Below are 20,178 nucleotides of genomic sequence, written 5' to 3'. Positions count from 1 at the left end.
TAGCTGAAATAAATCTATTTTGCTGGGAATCTGTCATATTAACCAGCCCATATACACCGCTGTGACACTATCTGTGTGTTTCCGAACCTATTTATAAGTAGCTGAACTAAAGCTATTTTACTGAGAATCTGTCATATTAACCAGCCCATGTACACCGCTGTGACACTATCTGTGTGTGACCGTACCCATTTAGAAGTAGCTCAACTAAAGCTATTTTGCTGAGAATCTGTCATATTAACCAGCCCATATACACCGCTGTTACACTATCTGTGTGTAACCGAACCTATTTAGAAGTAGCTGAAATAAATCTATTTTGCCGGGAATCTGTCATATTAACCAACCCATATACAACGCTGTGACACTATCTGTGTGTGACCGAACCCATTTAGTAGTAGCTGAACTAAAGCTATTTTGCTGAGAATCTGTCATATTAACCAGCCCATATACACCGCTGTGACACTATCTGTGTGTGACCGAACCTATTTATAAGTAGCTGAACTAAAGCTATTTTGCTGGGAATCTGTCATATTAACCAGCCCATATATACCGTTCTAATAAGGGACGCAGTCATGGTCGTGGTGGTGGTGTTGGTGGAGCCACTGCTGCAGGGAGAGGACGTTGCCGTTCGGGCCCAGCTACACGTCCTAGTGAACCAACTACTTCGGGTCCCAGTAGGCGCCAGAATCTCCAGAGATATTTGGTCGGACCTAATGCCGTTCTAAGGATGGTAAGGCCTGAGCAAGTACAGGCAATAGTCGATTGTCGATTGGGTGGTCGACAGTGGATCTAGCACGTTCACATTATCTCCCACCCAGTCTTCTGCAGAAAGCGCAAAGGTGGCGCCTGAAACCCATTCCCATCAGTCCCGTGCATATCAGGGAACCTGTCTGAGCCTCAAGTCATGCAGCAGTCTATTATGCTGTTTGAAGACTCTGCTGGCAGGGTTTCCCAAGGGCATCCACCTAGCCCTTCCCCAGGGGTGGAAAACATAGAATGCACTGACGCACAACCACTTATGTTTCCTGATGAGGACATGGGAATACCACCTCAGCACGTCTCTGATGATGACGAAACACAGGTGCCAACTGCTGTGTCTTTCTGCAGTGTGCAGACCGAAAAGGAGGTCAGGGAGGAAGACTGGGTGGAAGACGATGCAGGGGACGATGAGGTCCTATACCCCACATGGAATGAAGGTCGTGCCACTGACTTTCAGAGTTCGGAGGAAGAGGCAATGGTGAGACTGAGCCAACAGCGCAGCAAAAGAGGGAGCAGGGTGCAAAAGCAGAGAAGCCATGGCAAAGACAGTTCGCCTGCTACTGGCCACCGCCACCAGGGACCGAGCACACCAAAGGCAGCTTCAAGGAGTTCTCTGGTATGGCACTTCTTCACACAATGTGCTTATGACAAGACCCGAGTGGTTTGCACGCTGTGCCATCAGAGCCTGAAGCGAGGCATTAACGTTCTGAACCTTAGCACAACCTGCATGACCAGGCATCTACATGCGAGACACGGGCTGCAGTGGAGTAAGCACCTTCAAAACCAAGAAAGGGCCCCTCCTGCTCCCTCTTTTGCTGCTGCCTCAGCCTCTTCCTCCGCCTCTGGAGGAACGTTGGCACCTGCCATCCAGCAAACAGAGGATGTGCCACCAACACAACTACCTCCGTCACCAAGCATCTCCACCATGTCACAATGAAGCGTTCAGCTCTACATCTCCCAAGCCTATGAGAGAAAGCGTAAATTCCCAAGCCTATGAGAGAAAGCGTAAAGGCCGGTCATGTCGCTTGCTGTCCCACAGTACGTCGTTCCCAGCCGCCACTACTTCTCCAGGAGAGCCATGCCCCACAGTACGTCGTTCCCAGCCGCCACTACTTCTCCAGGAGAGCCATGCCTTCCCTGCACAACCAAGTATCGGATAAAATCAAGTGTGCACTGCGCAACGCCATATGTGGCAAGGTCCACCTAACCACAGATACGTGGACCAGTAAGCATGGCCAGGGACACTATATCTCCCTAACTGCACACTGGGTAAATGTAGTGGCGGCTGGGCCCCAGGCAGAGAGCTGTTTGGCGCACGTCCTTCCGCCGCCAAGGATCGCAGGGCATCATTCTTTGCCTCCTGTTGCCTCCTCCTCCTAGGCTTCCTCCTCCTCTTCTACCACCTCCTCATCCGGTCAGCGACAGACCTTCACCACAAACTTCAGCACAGCCAGGGGTAAACGTCAGCAGGCCGTTCTGAAACTGATGTGTTTGGGGCACAGGCCCCACACCGCGCAGGAGTTGTGGCGGGGTATAGAACAACAGACCGACGAGTGGTTGCTGCCAGTGAGCCTCAAGCCCGGCCTTGTGGTGTACGAAAATGGGCGAAATCTCGTTTCAGTTCTGGGACTAGCCAGTTTGACGCACATCCCTTGCCTGGCGCATGTGCTGAATTTGGTGGTGCAGAAATTCATTCACAACTACCCCGAGATGACGGAGCTGCTGCATAAAGTGCGGGCCGTCTGTGCGCGCTTCCGGCGTCTTATTCTGTCGCCGCTCGCCTGTCTGCGCTACAGCGTAACTTTGGCCTTCCCGCTCACCGCCTCATATGCGGCATGCCCACAGGTGGAACTCCACCTTGCACATGCTGGAGAGACTGTGCGAGCAGCAGCAGGCCATAGTGGTGTTTCAGCTGCAGCACACACGGGTGAGTCGCACTATGGAACAGCACCACTTCACCACCAATGCGAGACCTGTGTGCCCTGTTGCGCTGTTTCGAGTACTCCACCAACATGGCCAGTGGCGATGACGCCGTTATCAGCGTTACAATACCACTTCTATGTCTCCTTGAGAAAATACTTAGGGCAATGATGGAAGAGGATGTGGGCCAGGCGGAGGAGGAGGAGGAAGAGGAGTCATTTCTAAGACTTTCAGGCCAGTCTTTTAGAAGTGCCTCAGAGGGAGGTTTTTTGCAACAGCAGAGGCCAGGTACAAATTTGGCCAGCCAGGGCCCACTACTGGAGGATGAGGAGGATGAGGAGGAGGAGGATGAAGCATGTTCACAGCAGGGTAGCACCCAACGCAGCTCGTGCCCATCACTGGTGCGTGGCTGGGGGGAGACGAAGGACGCAGATGATACGCCTCCCACAGAGGACAGCTTGTCCTTACCTCTTGGCAGCCTGGCACACATGAGCGACTACATGCTGCAGTGCCTGCGCAACTACTGCAGAGTTGCTCATATTTTAACGTGTGCTGACTACTGGGTGGCCACCCTGCTGGATCCCCATTACAAAGACAATGTGCCGTCCTTAATTCCCTCACTGGAGCGTGATAGGAAGATGCGCGACTACAGGCGCACACTGGTAGAGGCGCTCCTGAGAGAATTCCCGACTGACGACGGGGGACAAGTGGAAGCACAAGGCAAAGGCAGGGGCGGAGGAAGAGTTCGCCAACGCAGCTGTGTCAGCGCCAGCACCTCAGAAGGCAGGGTTAGCATGGTCAACATGTGGAAAAGCTTTGTCACCTCGCCGCAACAACCGGCTCCAACTGCTGATATGGAGCGTGTTAGCAGGAGGCAGCATTTGATCAACATGGTGGAACAGTACCTGTGCACGCGACTACACATACTGACTGATGGTTCTGTCCCATTCAACTTCTGGGTCTCCAAATTGTCCACATGGCCAGATCTTGCCCTGTATGCCCTGGAGGTGCTGGCTTGCCCTGCAGCCAGTGTATTATCTGAACGTGTATTTAGCACAGCAGGAGGCGTCATTACAGACAGACGCAGCCGCCTGTCCACAGCCAACGTGGACAAGCTCACATTCATTAAAATGAACCAGGCCTGGATCCCACAATACTTGTCTGTTCCTTGTGCAGAATAGACATTTCTAAAAGCCTCAACCATCCATCCTTGTACTCAAGTGCACTTATTCCTTTTTTTTTTTTTATATGTACCAATATTTTGGGGGATACCCCAATGTAAAAATGCAAAATAACACACATCTGTGTTGGCTACCTATTCCTCCTTCGCCGCCGCTTCCACCAAGACCGCCACGTGAGCCTACACCGCCACATCCACCCATTCACCGCCTCCTCAACCTCTTCCTCCTAGATCATTCCTAATTATATTTTTTTAAGGTCTTTTATGTTATTTTAATTCATTTCCCTATCCACATTTGTTTGCAGAGCATTTACCATGCTCTTAAGCACATTTTGCTGTCTTTTGCAGCCCTTTAGCTCTTTCCAGGGCTTTTTTAGAGCCATTTTAGTGGCCAAAAGTTCGGGTCCCCATTGACTTCAATGGGGTTCGGGTTCGGGGTCAAGTTCGGGTCCCGAACTTTTTTTAAAAGTTCGGCCGAACCTGCCGAACCCGAACGTCCAGGTGTCCGCTCAACTCTAGTCTCCTTACGCCGATTAAGTCAGTTAAATCCTGACCTAGGCCTCTCAACTAGTTAAGCCAGTACTCTCTGCACTGATGATGGGCAATCACCCCGAAACAACTGTCTGCAGATGAGATGCTGGCTTATTTATTATCCTTATTATCCTTGTCATATCTCAAGGCCTATTTAAAGGGTCGAACATTGACTTATAGGATAGCTGCCTTACATCTGGCGGCATCAGAGGAAGAGCTTGTTAAGAGCTCATTTGCATCCCTTTCTTCCCAGAATTCCAAAGGAGCATGTATGGCCTCCATGTAACAGTAATCAAAATCAACAGCTCACGATCCTACTTTGTCTGTACGGGAAAAGGGGAGGGATCCCCACACAAAATCCAATACAATAAATTCCCAGCTGCCTTACTTGCTTCAATGTTGTATCTATATTTGTCAAACAACAAAAGGTCCTCAAACAGACGCGTTTCGGCACATATTGCCTTCCTCAGCCACATTTACAAGTGACAATACATTTCATTTTATAGGTATTCACTCACATCACATGTTTATGACATCATCGAACAACCAATCAATTTAATAAGTAAAATCTGGTTTAGAACATCTCATGACCAAACATTTCACCTGCATTCTGATTGTATACGAGAATATCGTTATATTATCGCAGTGTAGCGGCCTGTGAAAAAAATATATCTCAATAAATATTTATTGAATCAATAAAAAAAACTTAAAATGCCATTACTTCGTAATCCCTATTTAGACCTTTGGGTTGCAGTGTATCTAAAGTATGGATCCAAAAAGCTTCCCTCCTTAATAGGAGCTTTTTTATGTCACCTCCTCTTCTTATGGGACAAACCTGTTCTATGACCTGAAACTTTAGCTGTGAGATCGAGTGTTTACAATTCTCAAAGTTAAAGGGTATAGACAGCAACACATTTTTCTTACGAATTGTTGACTTGTGCTTGCAAATCCTGTTTCTAATGGTCTGCATGGTCTCTCCTATGTACAAAAAGCCACAAGGGCACTTAATTAAATATACCACATTAGGCGTGTCACAAATATAATAGCCCCTGATCTTGTAAGATTTTCCTGTATGTGGGTGGTAAAAATATGCGCCTTTTGTCACATTGGAACACTGCATACAATGCAGACATGGGTATGTTCCAGTTTTCTGTTGTGTCAAGGTTCTCTGAACCTGACTTCCTCTCATACTTCCTATGTCTGCATGTATCAACTGGTCTCTCAAATTAGAGTTTTGTTTGTTACAAATAAGTGGTGGATTCTGAAACTCCTTTACCCTTGGATATGCCCTAGCCAATACATCCCAGTGTTTACGTACTATATTGTCTATACGGTGGTTAAAGGAATGGTATTTATGTATAAATGCTATACGCTCAACTTTTTCCTTTTTTGTCTGTTGTTTTGTCGTCGATTCCCTCGCCTTAGACAATAGGTCTGGAGGATAGCTCCTCTCTAAGAATCTAGATGTAATTTCCTCCAATCTACCCTGTTGGATTAAAGGGTCTGTCACTATCTTTTTCACTCTCATGTATTAGGACTTGGGTATGGCCTTTTCTTTGTAGCTGGTGGATGGGCATTCCGATAATGCAAGATGCTGTTCCTATCCGTTATTTTCCTATAGAGATCCGTATTTAAATTACCATCTTTATTTTTTATTACCACCGTGTCTAAAAAGGAGACACTTTCTTGATTATATGTCATGGTAAATCTAAGCTCCTCCCAGATCCCATTCAGATGTTCAAAGAAAAGGAGAAGTGACTCGAGTGGCCCCGCCCATACGCAAAAGACGTCATCAATGAATCTTTTCCATGTATATGCGTATTTCTGAAATAATTCGTTGGAATATATAAATCGTTGCTCAAAAGATGACATATACGCGTTTGCATAGGGCGGGGCGACATTCGAGCCCATCGCCGAACCCCGTTTCTGCAAATAAAAGTCATCACCAGACAAAAAATAGTTTTCATAGAAGACCAGTTGTAGCAGATCCATAAAAAATTCTTGCTGGTTTTTAGAATAATGGCTTGAACATAGCAGAGCTGAAGTAGCATCCATGCCCTTACTATGCTCAATCGACGTATATAGACTCACTACATCCATCGTTACTAGCCAACTATCTACAGGTAAATTCCCCAGATCTTTTATGGTTCTTAAGAAATGTGTTGTGTCCAATAGGAAGGACGCCGTGTTACTAGAGATGTCCCGAATAGTTCACCGGCGAATAGTTCCCGGCGAACATAGCTTGTCTTGTTCGCGTTCGCCGCGGCGGGCGAACATATGCGATGTTCGGTCCGCCCCCTATTCGTCATCATTGAGTAAACTTTGACCCTGTACCTCACAGTCAGCAGACACATTCCAGCCAATCAGCAGCAGACCCTCCCTCCCAGACCCTCCCACCTCCTGGACAGCATCCATTTTAGATTCATTCGGAAGCTGCATTCTTAGTGAGAGGAGGGACAGTGTAGCTGCTGCTGATTTAATAGGGAAATCGATAGCTAGGCTAGTGTATTCAGTGTCCACTGCAGTCCTGAAGGACTCATCTGATCTCTGCTGTAAGGACAGCACCCCAAAAAGTCCTTTTTAGGGCTAGAACATCAGTCTGCTTTTTTTTTTTTTTCCTGTGTAATCTAATTGCAGTTGCCTGCCTGCCAGTGTGTGTGTCAGGCTCACAGCGTATACTGTGCCCACTTGCCCAGTGCCACCACTCATATCTGGTGTCACAATAGCTCGCATTTAAAAAAAAACAACACTTTTTGGACTGAAATAATAGCAGTCATTTTCCTTCACAAGTGTGCGTTTCAGGGCCTGCAAGGGCACAGTGTCACACCAGTGCAACTCATATCTGGTGTAACAGTGGTGCACATTTAAAAAAAAAAAAATATTTTTGACTGTAATAGATTGAATAGCAGTTAGTTGTCTGCAAGCGTGTGTGTCAGGCCTACAGCGTCTACTCTGCCAACTTCTGCCAGTGCACAGTGCCACTCATATCTGGTGTCACAGTAGCTTGCACATCATAGTACAACTTAACTAATCTAAAAAAAAATGACAGGCAGAGGCAGGCCACCCCGCAGGGGCCGTCGTGGTCGTGGTGCTGTGATTCCCTTTGGCCCTAGAATAATGCCCAGTGTTCAGAGGCCACGTACCCTGAACTCGAAAAGTTCTGAGGACATAGTTGACTGGCTAACACAGGACAACCAATCTTCTACAGCTTCCTCTCGGAACCTTGACGCACCATCCTCCTCCAGCTTAGCTTAGGGCACCTCTCAAGTTACCATTCGCCCGCCTGCCGCCACCACCAACACTAGCACCACAGCCGCTTCACTTGATCTGTCAGAGGAGTTATTTACACATCAGTTGGAAGAAATGAGTGATGCGCAACCATTATTGCCAGAGGATGTAGATAACAGGGATATGTCTCAGTCAGGCAGCATTACACACATGGACGTACAGTGTGATGATGATGATGTTGTACCCGCTGCTGCTTCCTTTGCTGAGTTGTCAGATACAAGTGAAGCGGTTGATGATGACGATGTGTCCGTGGATGTCACGTGGGTGCCCGCTAGAAGAGAAGAAGAACAGGGGAAAATTTCAGATGGGGAGACAGAAAGGAGGAGGAGACGAGTTGGAAGCAGGGGGAGGTCATCGCAAGGAGCTAGTGGCACAGTCAGACAGCATGTATCGGCACCCGGGGTCAGCCAGACAGCACGCCAATCAACGCATGCTGTTGCCACCACCAGAATGCCATCATTGCAGAGCTCAGCAGTGTGGCATTTTTTTTGTGTGTCTGCTTCTGACAACAGCGATGCCATTTGCAACTTGTGCCAAAAGAAACTGAGTCGTGGGAAGTCCAACACCCACCTAGGTACAACTGCTTTGCGAAGGCACAAGATCTCACATCACAAACGCCTATGGGATCAACACATGAGTACAAGCAGCACACAAACTCAAAGACGCCATCCTCCTCCTGGTCCAGCATCTTCAGCCACATCAACCACTGCTGTCCTCCTTGCCCCCTCTCAACAATCCGCCACTCCGACTCTCACCTTCAGCAGTTCCTGCTCATCTGCCCACAGTCAGGTGTCTGTCAAGGAAATGTTTGAGCGTAAGAAGCCAATGTCACAAAGTCACCCCCTTGCCCGGCGTCTGACAGCTGGCTTGTCTGAACTCTTAGCCCGCCAGCTTTTACCATACAAGCTGGTGGAGTCTGAGGCGTTCCAAAAATTTGTAGCTATTGGGACACCGCAGTGGAAGGTACACGGCCGAAATTTCTTTGCACAAAAGGCAATCCCCAACCTGTACTCGATTGTGCAAAAGGAAGTCATGGTATCTCTGGCACACAGTGTTGGGGCAAGGGTCCATCTGACCACTGATACCTGGTCTGCAAAGCACGGTCAGGGCAGGTATATCACGTACACTGCGCATTGGGTAAACCTGCTCACGGCTGCCAAGCATGGAATGCGTGGCTCTGCAGAGGAGTTGGTGACACCGCCATGACTTGCAGGCAGGCCTGCTGCCACCTTCTCTACTCCTCCTACTCCATCCTCTTCCATAACCTCCTCGGCTGAGTCCTCTTCTGCTGCTGCGTCTTGCTCCACATCAACTGCACCCCCCAGCTCCCCAGGGGCTATTCCACATCCCGGATACGGCAGTGTCACGCCGTCTTGGGGTTGACTTGCCTGAAAGCTGATAGGGGACGTAACAGGGATTAAACTGCTAAGAATAGAACAACATAACACACCACTCCTATCTGGCGGCACATTAGATTACACGCGCAGTGCCCCAAATTTGAAGTAGGAGGACCGACCAAGCATCTTTTTCCATCTCCCCGTTCCTAAAATCGATGCCATATACACGTCCCCTGATAGGGGACGTAACAGGGATTAAACTGATAAGAATAGAACAACATAACACAACACAACTATCTGGCGGCACATTAGATTGCATGCGCAGTGCCCCAAATTTGAAGTAGGAGGACCGACCAAGCATCTTTTTCCATCTCCCCGTTCCTAAAATTGATGCCATATACACTTCCCCTGATAGGGGACGTAACAGGGATTAAACTGATAAGAATAGAACAACATAACACACCACAACTATCTGGCGGCACATTAGATTGCACGCGCAGTGCCCCAAATTTGAAGTAGGAGGACCGACCAAGCATCTTTTTCCATCTCCCCGTTCCTAAAATCAATGCCATATACACGTCCCCTGATAGGGATTAAACTGATAGGAATAGTACTACTTAACACACCTTATAATAACGCAGAGAGAGGCAATGCAGAGAGAGGAGTCTGAAGAAGAGGAGTCCGAGGAGGAAGGTGGTTTTGAGGAGGTGGAAAACCAACCACAGCAGGCGTCCCAGGGGGCTTGTTGTCACCTTTCGGGGACCCTTGGTGTTGTACGTGGCTGGGTGGAGGAAGATACCTTCAATGACATCAGTGAGGACAAGGAACGGGACATGGCTAGCTTGGTATCCAACCTTGTGCAAATGGACTGTTTGTGGTGCGTTAAACAGGGAGTTTGGTCTGTCAGAGTTTGGTCTGTCACTGCGAAGCGGGCATAACCCTTACACTACCTGATCGATACAACATCATACCTGATGTTTTAAAGCACGTTATTCCAAACATTCCTTTATGGATTAAAACCTGACTCTGCGTCAACTACGTAATTTTCCATGGGAGTTTTGCCATGGATCCCCCTCCGACATGCCACAGTCCAGGTGTTAGTCCCCTTGAAACAACTTTTCCATCACTATTGTGGCCAGAAAGAGTCCCTGTGGATTTTAATATTCGCCTGCCTATTGAAGTCTATGGCAGTTGGCGTGGTTCGCCAGTTCGCGAACATTTGCGAAAATTCGCGTTCGCCGTTCGCGAACGGAAAATTTTATGTTTGTGACATCTCTACGTGTTACCACCCACATACAGGAAAATCTTACAAGATCAGGGGCTATTATATTTGTGACACGCCTAATGTGGTATAAGTGCCCTTGTGGCTTTTTGTACATAGGAGAGACCATGCAGACCATTAGAAACAGGATTTGCAAGCACAAGTCAACAATTCGTAAGAAAAATGTGTTGCTGTCTATACCCTTTAACTTTGAGAATTGTAAACACTCGATCTCACAGCTAAAGTTTCAGGTCATAGAGCAGGTTTGTCCCATAAGAAGAGGAGGTGACATAAAAAAGCTCCTATTAATGAGGGAAGCTTTTTGGATCCATACTTTAGATACACTGCAACCCAGAGGTCTAAATAGGGATTACGAAGTAATGGCATTTTAAAGTTTTTTTATCGATTCAATAAATATTTATTGAGATATATTTTTTTCACAGGCCGCTACACTGCGATAATATAACGATATTCTCGTATACAATCAGAATGCAGGTGAAATGTTTTAGTCATGTGATGTTCTTAACCAGGTTTTACTTGTTCAATTGATTGGTTGTTCAATGATGTCATAAACATGTGATGTGAGTGAATACCTATAAAATGAAATGTATTGTCACTTGTAAATGTGGCTGAGGAAGGCAATATGTGCCGAAACGCGTCTGTTTGAGGACCTTTTGCTGTTTGACAAATATAGATACAACATTGAAGCAAGTAAGGCAGCTGGGAATTTATTGTATTGGCCTCCTTCCCCAAAGAAGTTAGTAACTCCCCCAACAAAAAACTAAAACGTATGACATACAACTATGTTTTACTCTGAAATGCTGCGTATTGACAGGTTTCTCCCTATACACAAATATGAAGAAATATGTCAATCAAGTTCATGGGCAGGGTGAGGCTGATGAGGATCAGATCAGTCCCCATGACTCTGTCTTCTCTGAAACACTGCAGTGCTTTATAAGACATAACTGTTTGTAACCAGGAGACTCAGACAGCATGAAGCTCCTGACTGGTTTCCTTTAACTTGAAGAATCACCATACAATGCAGCTCCAATAAAGGTAGATGACAAACTCATCCCTGCTACCTCTGTATCATGCTCGTGAATAGAAAACAGAAATGCTTTAAAATATATCTTTTCATACCGGCGTTGAATCTGGTTCATAATTCTTGAAATATTTGACGGATGAACTTTCTTTCTGATTAGCTATCGCATCCGGACACTGAGCGGTAAGCATTTGTTGTACGGCCTCTTTCACCTAGAAGAAACACATTGTAGCAGATGACTAACACCAACATTTCCAATATGCTCACATTGTCGGCATGCGAGTGAAATCTACCTTCTTTTATTTTCTCTTTCCATTTTTGGACATACAGTGGTGGCTCAAAGCTCGTGAACCCTTCAGAAATGTCTCTATTTCTGTACCTAACACTATGTAGTCCTCAAAGTAGATAAACATGACCAAACCAAAGGAATGAGTTAAAATATTAAACATGGTCATACATTTTGTGAGGGAGATGAACCAATATCGCATGTCTGTGAGTGGCAAAAGTATGTGAACCTTTGCTTTCAGTATTTGATGTGACCCCCCTGAAGGGTTCACAAATCCAGCAGCGGAGGTCATCCTTACACACTATAGGAAAAAGTGCCGTCCTTTCTAGTGGCCTGGACCGTAGGAGTCCACATAGGCATGCATGCGCAGCAGCTCCCATCCCGACCACCTTGTATCTGCTCTGCAGCGGTGGTCGTACTCCCTCGAAACGAGCAGTGTATAATGCGATGGAAAATTGAATGAAGCCAGCAAAGGAAGCAATATGGCCAATTACAATACATTAGAAAGTGCCTTGTATTAACTTTCTCTACATGATAAATGCCATTTTCTGAAGTGAGAGACAAACACTTTAATGTTCTGGATTATATTCACACAACAGCAAATCAAAGTGGTTCCACCAGCTCAGTCTCGGGGTGTGCTGTTATATGTCGTAATCAGGGTTCAGTGTGGTATAAAAAGGGTTAAACTGTCTGGAACAGAGATTTCTGTAATGTGGCTGCTTTGACTGTAAGGTTAAATTGGTATTTAGAGAAGTCAGATGCCAGAATGAAGACCCTTTTACACCACCGATGATCAGAAACTGCCCTGTCAATCAAAGTGTAGAGGGTGCAGCAGTAGCAGATAGAGCTGATCCTCTAAGTGTAATGGCAACGCCCCCGTTGCTCCTAGAGGCTCATTTGAATATATTATAACATCATTTTTCTCAGCAATGCGGCCACATATGAACATGGGACCAACACAGACGTCTTCAGCTGCCAAGTGCACCTGTAACAGATCAGCAAGTGTCATAGGTACAAAACTGCTGACAGATGCCCTTGAACTTAGTGTTGATCAGCTTGTTAAACCGTCAATCAGCGCTCATTCTGAGCTGGTATAAAGGGACCTTTATGGTGCAGCCACACATTCAGGCTAAGATCAGGAGTGGATGGTAACAGGAGAGAAATTATTAAGAACAGAGGCGACTTCTTCACGTTTTTTGCAATTGCCTCCTGGTTTTGGTTGCATCAAATAACCTGAACATGTGGCAGCACCCTTAGACTCCTTTCCTAGGGGCATAACTATATGGAGTGCTGAAACAGCAGTCACATCCAGACCCTGGTTCCTCAGGGGGCCCAAAAAACCCTTTTGGGGTAGTCTGACCTTTCTGATCACTACTGCCACGTAACTGACCTCTAGCGAAGATGCGTTTGCTGCCAGAGGTGTAGAGTACACATTATCCCACACTAAAGTGAAGGTCGCCATGTCAGGAACACCTTTAGTCGTCTCTTTAATATCCACTGTAATGTTGCTTTCACCCAGAATATTGTAGGAGAGAAGCTGGAAATCACCTAGAAGTATCATAAATAATAATTTTACATAGTAAATACTGTGAGACAGATGACATCAAGTTATAGGTATAGTCCCTCATGTATGAAAACTAAGAGGAAAAATGACTTTTCCATCCATGTCCTTAAGGAATAAAACAACATGGGTAGAACGCACATATGAGGGTTTCTTAGTGCCCCAGACCTCCTTTTTGAGCAGTTAAGGAGAACTGAAATGGAGTTGAATGAAATAAATTGTTGCCAGTAGGGGGAGCTCACGGTATGCTGATTTATAATTGACTTTGATAAGGGTCATATAAATACATGTAGAAAGAGCGCCATCTAGTGGCAGCTGCAGGCAGTTAAACTTTTATAATCTAAAGGGGTTGTGCCACTCCTAAAACGTATCCCCTATTTTGAAACTTCATATTCACACTTCTCCTGATAATACAAGCTCAACCAAACATACAGTACAGACCAAAAGTTTGGACACACCTTCTCATTCAAAGAGTTTTCTTTATTTTCATGACTATGAAGGCATCAAAACTATGAATTAACACATGTGGAATTATATACATAACAAACAAGTGTGAACAACTGAAAGTATGTCTAGGTTCTTCAAAGTAGCCACCTTTTGCTTTGATTACTGCTTTGCTCTTGGTATTCTCTTGATGAGCTTCAAGAGGTAGTCCCCTGAAATGGTTTTCACTTCACAGGTGTGCCCTGTCAGGTTTAATAAGTGGGATTTCTTGCCTTATAAATGGGGTTGGGACCATCAGTGGCGTTGAGGAGAAGTCAGGTGGATACACAGCTGATAGTCCTACTGAATAGACTGTTAGAATTTGTATTATGGCAAGAAAAAAGCAGCTAAGTAAAGAAAAACAGGTGGCCATCATTACTTAAGGAAATGAAGGTCAGTCAGTCAGCCGAAAAATTGGGAAAACTTTGAAAGTAAGGGCTATTTGACCATGAAGGAGAGTGATGGGGTGCTGCGCCAGATGACCTGGCCTCCACAGTCACCGGACCTGAACCCAATCGAGATGGTTTGGGGTGAGCTGGACCGCAGAGTGAAGGCAAAAGGGCCAACAAGTGCTAAGCATCTCTGGGAACTCCTTCAAGACTGTTGGAAGACCATTTCAGGGGACTACCTCTTGAAGCTCATCAAGAGAATGCCAAGAGCAAAGCAGTAATCAAAGCAAAAGGTGGCTACTTTGAAGAACCTAGAATATGACATATTTTCAGTTCTTTCACACTTGTCTGTTATGTATATAATTCCACATGTGTTAATTCATAGTTTCGATGCCTTCATAGTCATGAAAATAAAAAAAACTCTTTGATTGAGAAGGTGTGTCCAAACTTTTGGTCTGTACTGTATATCGGTACTGCTCTCTCAAGACTCTAGTGCTATCAGCAGTTTAATATGGCCAAAACTGCTGGCAGACACCCTTTAAGAAACTGGCTGATATGTGTGGTTGCTCTAATTTTTCTTTGCACTAGTTGTTACCTCTCTCATATAGCTTCTCTTGTTCATTGACTACCACAGGCAAAGATCTAGAGGTGATTTTTCAGCTAGTGTTTTTTCTTTGCTCTGATCATCTTTGGCTTTTCTGGAATTTGCCCTGCCTTTACTCACCTCTTTGTGAATTGAATGTCACTGTATAGACATTTGCTTCTTCGGTAGTATTTAGTTGCTGAACATCGACTGTGTCTGGCTGTATAGACCAAAATGTGCTCAATGCTGCTTGGATTTCAGGAGCAGTCGCGTCGGCTGATAGTGGATCTGCCAATGGAAATATAGAAAAATAATAAGGGGAAGACTAAAAGTGGAACAAAGGTAAACTGGCTTAGTTATCCCTATCAGCCAATCAGATTCCACATTTCATTTTTCAGAGCTCCTTTGGAAAGTAAAACGTGGAATCCGATTGGTTACTAGGGGCAACTAAGCCAGTTTTACTTTTCATCACTTTCGATAAATCTCCCCCCCAAGCTGTGAAGACCTGTTTATTCCCAAGGCAACGTTTCATCCCAACACAATGAGGACTTTGGGAATAAACGGGTCTTCACCCTTTCACCACATTTGGAGTGCTGCCTCAATTTTTGTTTTTTGGATTTATCAGTGGAAGAAATACGGTACCTTCCCTGAGGAATTGCACACATATTTGCACTTTCTGACTATGCTGCTGTCTTTTTTGCAAATGTAGATAGATAGATAGATAGATAGATAGATAGATAGATAGATAGATAGATAGATAGATAGGCTGAAGAAATTCCACGGCACATCCAAGGCGTAAAATAGTAGAAAAACTTTATTCACCAGACCCGCAAAGTTTCGATCCGCTTTCTTGGATCTTTCTCAAGCAGTGACAACATATGGCAGTGCAATGTGCATATTTATACAGCTTCACATAATTAATCAATAATGATCTTGAATACATCAATCAATAAGCAATATCTCAAAAAATCGTAAAAGACATCATGTGTCAACATTCATCATATGTCATAGTACAGACGTGAACCTATTAGATACAATGTAGTGATTTCGGCATTATTACCAAGCAAACAATCTTCATAAATTCATATAATTGTAAATCATCCCCATAATTATAACCAACTACATCTGTGACCACCTTAATGTTCAAATACCTTAGTGCAGGTGTATCTAAAAAATAATAATCAAGATGAAGAAGGTCCTAGAGCGGGCGGTGGATAGGGTCCACATGGATGTCGCGTGTAGATCATTCTACTGCGCATGTCAAAGGACCTTTTGAAACTTCGCGGACACATGATCGTCTGTCCGGTCATGTGATCGAGATTTTATTGTCAGATGACCTGACTATCGTTCTCGCGAGTGTCTGCATGGTAGGATGTCCTGCGTTCCACCATGTTGTAAACCGCAAGCTTCACCATGGAGACTAAGCAGCCAATCGCATGAGATCCACTGCTAATCCGTCCGTCATATCTCTTGGTTCTGCCAGCGACACAATGTGAGAAATCTGCTGGGTCGAGTGGATAGTCATGTCCATCGGGATCCAGCAAGGCGGCGAGCTATAGGTGTAATTTTAGCATCTCTTGACATAACTAGTCTATATACATCAATTAGACACAGTTTTGGGATAGAGGTAGTGAAGAAAGCCTTGACAGATTCCGCATTCTCTGCGGGATATCAGGACTTTATTCTACAGTTACTCAACATTGTCCTGACATGCAATTATTTTCTTTTTGGGGATTATTTTTATCTCCAGAGGAAGGGGACCGCCATGGGGTCCAATGTGGCCCCCACTTATGCCAACATGGCGGTCTCCTTCCTCGAGGAGACACACATCTATGTATCGCCCCACTTCCGACATGTTCTGGGGTGGTGGCGATACATAGATGATGTTTTTCTCATTTGGACTGGTTCTGAAGATCAACTCTTGGAATTTTTTCATTTTCTGAATACCATTGATATTGATATTAAGTTTACTTTAGAACATTCGAGTGAACAGATTCATTTTTTGGACACCCTCATCACAGTGACAGACCATTCATTATCCACCAAGCTATATTGCAAACCAACAGATGGGAACACACTATTATGCTACAACAGTGCACATCCAAGAGCAATGATCAAATCATTGCCCTTGAGTCAATATCTACGGGCAAAGCGCATAGTGAGTAATGACTATGAATTAACAGGCACATTGAATCAGATGTCACAGTCTTTTAGGGATAGAGGTTTCCCTCTACCTCTACTAGATGAACACTTGAGAACAATACAGAGTAAGCCTCGCACTGAACTTCTTAAAAAGAAAAGTGTGTACAAGAAACACATAAATAGAATTCCACTGGTCACTACCTACACGGAGGACAGTACACGGATTAGACAGATCATCTCTAGACACTGGCCCATCCTGAGAAGTGGACATGGGGAGATTGAGGAATTTAAACTTCCTCCCCTCATGTCTTATAAACGAGCTAGAAATTTAAAGGACAAATTGATACATACTGACATTGGCCCACAAAAGTTCTCAGGCCAAACTTTCTTACTCAGTCCAAAATTGGGGTGCTTCCCCTGCTTGAACTGCGTAAATTGCCGATATATGCAGAAAGGAAGCTTCTTTCTACATCCTGTGACACAGAAGAGATATTACATCAAACATTTTTTGACTTGTGAATCTACATTTGTCGTGTATATACTATGGTGCCCATGCCAGATGCTATATGTTGGTGAGACCTCTCTAGATTTTAAAACTAGAATAAACCAACATAGATACACGATCCGTAAAAAAAAACGTATGGATCTCCCAGTCCCTAAACATTTTGTGTACCTGGGTCATAAAGAAGGAGATTTGAAATGTATGTTAATAGATCAGGTCCCTACTCCTAGGAGTAGTGGAAACAGACACTCCTAAAAAAAATGTGAGATTCGTTGGATTTCCACACTAAATACATTGAGACCTCATGGGTTAAATGTAGACTATAAGCCTTGGTTATTGTCCTGAGTGGGCGTCATTTGGATTCTGTTGCTCTAGTCACTGGGGGGTATTGTTGGTGCCCCTTGTTAACAACAGGGTGATTTTAATATTTGTCTTCATCTCTTGCAGATTTATGATGAGGAATTGGAACTAGTGGAACTAGCAGCACTTCATTTGAGTGTCCTGTCTGTATTTAACAATTTATCTTATCTGTATCTGTTCCCGTTAGTCATACCAACGATACCTATTATTTTTTTTACACCATTTGCATGGGAATCACTGCTTATATTGAGCACTGAGGTTTCTGTCTAGCACCCAATGTCATGTTGATATGTACACGGTTAGTACAGCATCAGTTGAGTGCTTATCTTGTGTGACATCGGAGATCAGCGGGGGTTCGATGGGGGGGGCGATACATGTCCTTAGATGAATATACTAGATACAATCTACAAGGCCCCCGTAATCAAGAGGATGTTACCCTACATTGTCTGATTGGACATCCAGGAATGGCGGCCCACTGACAGTGGGGGTGCTCCGACTTGATGTCGTGTGTAACCAGCACGCGACATACATGTTGGACTCCTCGCATGACTAGGGGGCGAATTAAGAATAGAGAGGTAAGATATTTCTTGGTATTGATTATTAATTGTGTTTTATGGATCACGTTTGATCCTTCGCAGGATCTGGAGAAACACTGATTTCCAATTTGGATTCAGTCTCTCAACAGATTATGCGACACTCTGCACGCGGTACTTCCGCTGTGCTCTTTATCTTTATACAGAGTAGTTATAACAAGGACTGTGATATCGCCTCCTATACCTCGCCGCCTTGCTGGATCCCGATGGACATGACTATCCACTCGACCCAGCAGATTTCTCACATTGTGCGCTGGCAGAACCAAGAGATATGACGGACAGATTAGCAGTGGATCTCATGCGATTGGCTGCTTAATCTCCATGGTGAAGCTTGCGGTTCACAGCATGGTGGAACTCAGGACATCCTACCATGCAGACACTCGCGAGAACGATAGTCAGGTCACCTGACAATAAAATCTCGATCACATGACCGGACAGACGATCATGTGACCGCAAAGTTTCAAAAGGTCCTTTGACATGCGCAGTAGAATGATCTACACGCGGACATCCATGTGGACCACATCCACCGCCCGCTCTAGGACCTTCTTCATCTTGATTATTATTTTTTAGATACACCTGCACTAAGTTATTGGAACATTAAGGTGGCCACAGATGTAGTTGGTTATAATTATGGGGATGATTTACAATTATATGAATTTATGAAGATTGTTTGTTTGGTAATAATGCCGAAATCACTACATTGTATCTAATAGGTTCACGTCTGTACTATGACATATGATGAATGTTGACACATGATGTCTTTTACGATTTTTTGAGATATTGCTTATTGATTGATGTATTCAAGATCATTATTGATTAATTATGTGAAGCTGTATAAATATGCACATTGCACTGCCATATGTTGTCACTGCTTGAGAAAGATCCCAGAAAGCGGATCGAAACGTTGCGGGTCTGGTGAATAAAGTTTTTCTACTATTTTACGCCTTGGATGTGCCGTGGAATTTCTTCAGCCTATTATTTGGAGGGGGATCGCCTCCACAGCCGCTGGCACTCCGCCTGTACCTGTGATACAGCTGTGCTGCCCAACCTTCCTTTTTTCGGATAGATAGATAGATAGATAGATAGATAGATAGATAGATAGATAGATAGATAGATAGATAGATAGATAGATAGATAGATAGACAGACAGGGGCGGACTGGGTACTAAAAGTGACCCTGTAAAGAATACTTAAAGTGGCCCCGTTTTGTAGTTGGGTCCAAATTGATGGAAGGCAGGGCCAAAACAAGTAGGTTGGGCCAACAATACCACATTGTGGCACATTATACCACCCCAACAGTGCCAAGTACCACAGTGCATCACAAAATACATCCCAAAAAAGTTCCACTGGCCAGCTGTGAGGAGGGCTCAGGCGGCCACTTGGGCATCGGCCCACCGGTAAATTTCCCTGTATGGTCTATGGCCAATCCGCCCCTGTATATAGATAATAGATAGATGTACGCAAAGAGCTTCTACTTTTCATATAGTAAGTATAGCAGTAATGCAGTTTACACTTTCATGTATTCACCATTTACCTATGTCTTTGTGCTGTTACTTGTAGTTCTACGCTTTGTTTTGTAGCCAAGGTAGTGTGCTCCTGTGTCTCTTTTTTATAGAGATATGGGATGGATAGATAGATAGATATATATGTGATAGATAGATAGATAGATAGATAGATAGATAGATAGATAATGTGATAGATAGATAGGATAGATAGACTGTACCTGTTTCTTCATTGGCATAGATCAGTGTGTAGTACATGGGGGGACATGGAGAAATGCAGTATTTGGTGACAGTAATTGTCTGAACCTCATACACTGCTTGCTGGGTTGTGTTCCAGTTCTGTAGAGTTATAACCTTTGGGGAAGAGAAGACATTTCAGTGGAACCAACATGAGTTCAGTATCTAATATCGGATACCAAATACAAGAGAAGGACACGGCTATAATACAGAATACTATATACTA

At 44.7% G+C, this 20,178-nt stretch overlaps 1 protein-coding gene across 1 annotated transcript in view; it reads right to left on the bottom strand.

The window, feature by feature from the left end:
* LOC121002376 (fibrocystin-L-like) overlaps positions 1-20,178 on the bottom strand; it is a 251,165-nt gene that overhangs the window by 185,639 nt on the left and 45,348 nt on the right. Inside the window, 4 exon segments of the mRNA XM_040433838.1 lie at positions 11,414-11,527; positions 12,992-13,149; positions 14,759-14,905; positions 19,937-20,069. Of these exon segments, the coding sequence (XP_040289772.1) occupies positions 11,414-11,527; positions 12,992-13,149; positions 14,759-14,905; positions 19,937-20,069 (552 nt within the window).

The sequence above is a fragment of the Bufo bufo genome, chromosome 5 (assembly GCF_905171765.1).
Source record: "Bufo bufo chromosome 5, aBufBuf1.1, whole genome shotgun sequence".
In the NCBI taxonomy this organism is placed as follows: domain Eukaryota; kingdom Metazoa; phylum Chordata; class Amphibia; order Anura; family Bufonidae; genus Bufo; species Bufo bufo.
The sequence above is the reverse complement of the archived record's forward strand: the minus strand, read 5'-3'. Positions and strand labels throughout refer to the sequence as shown.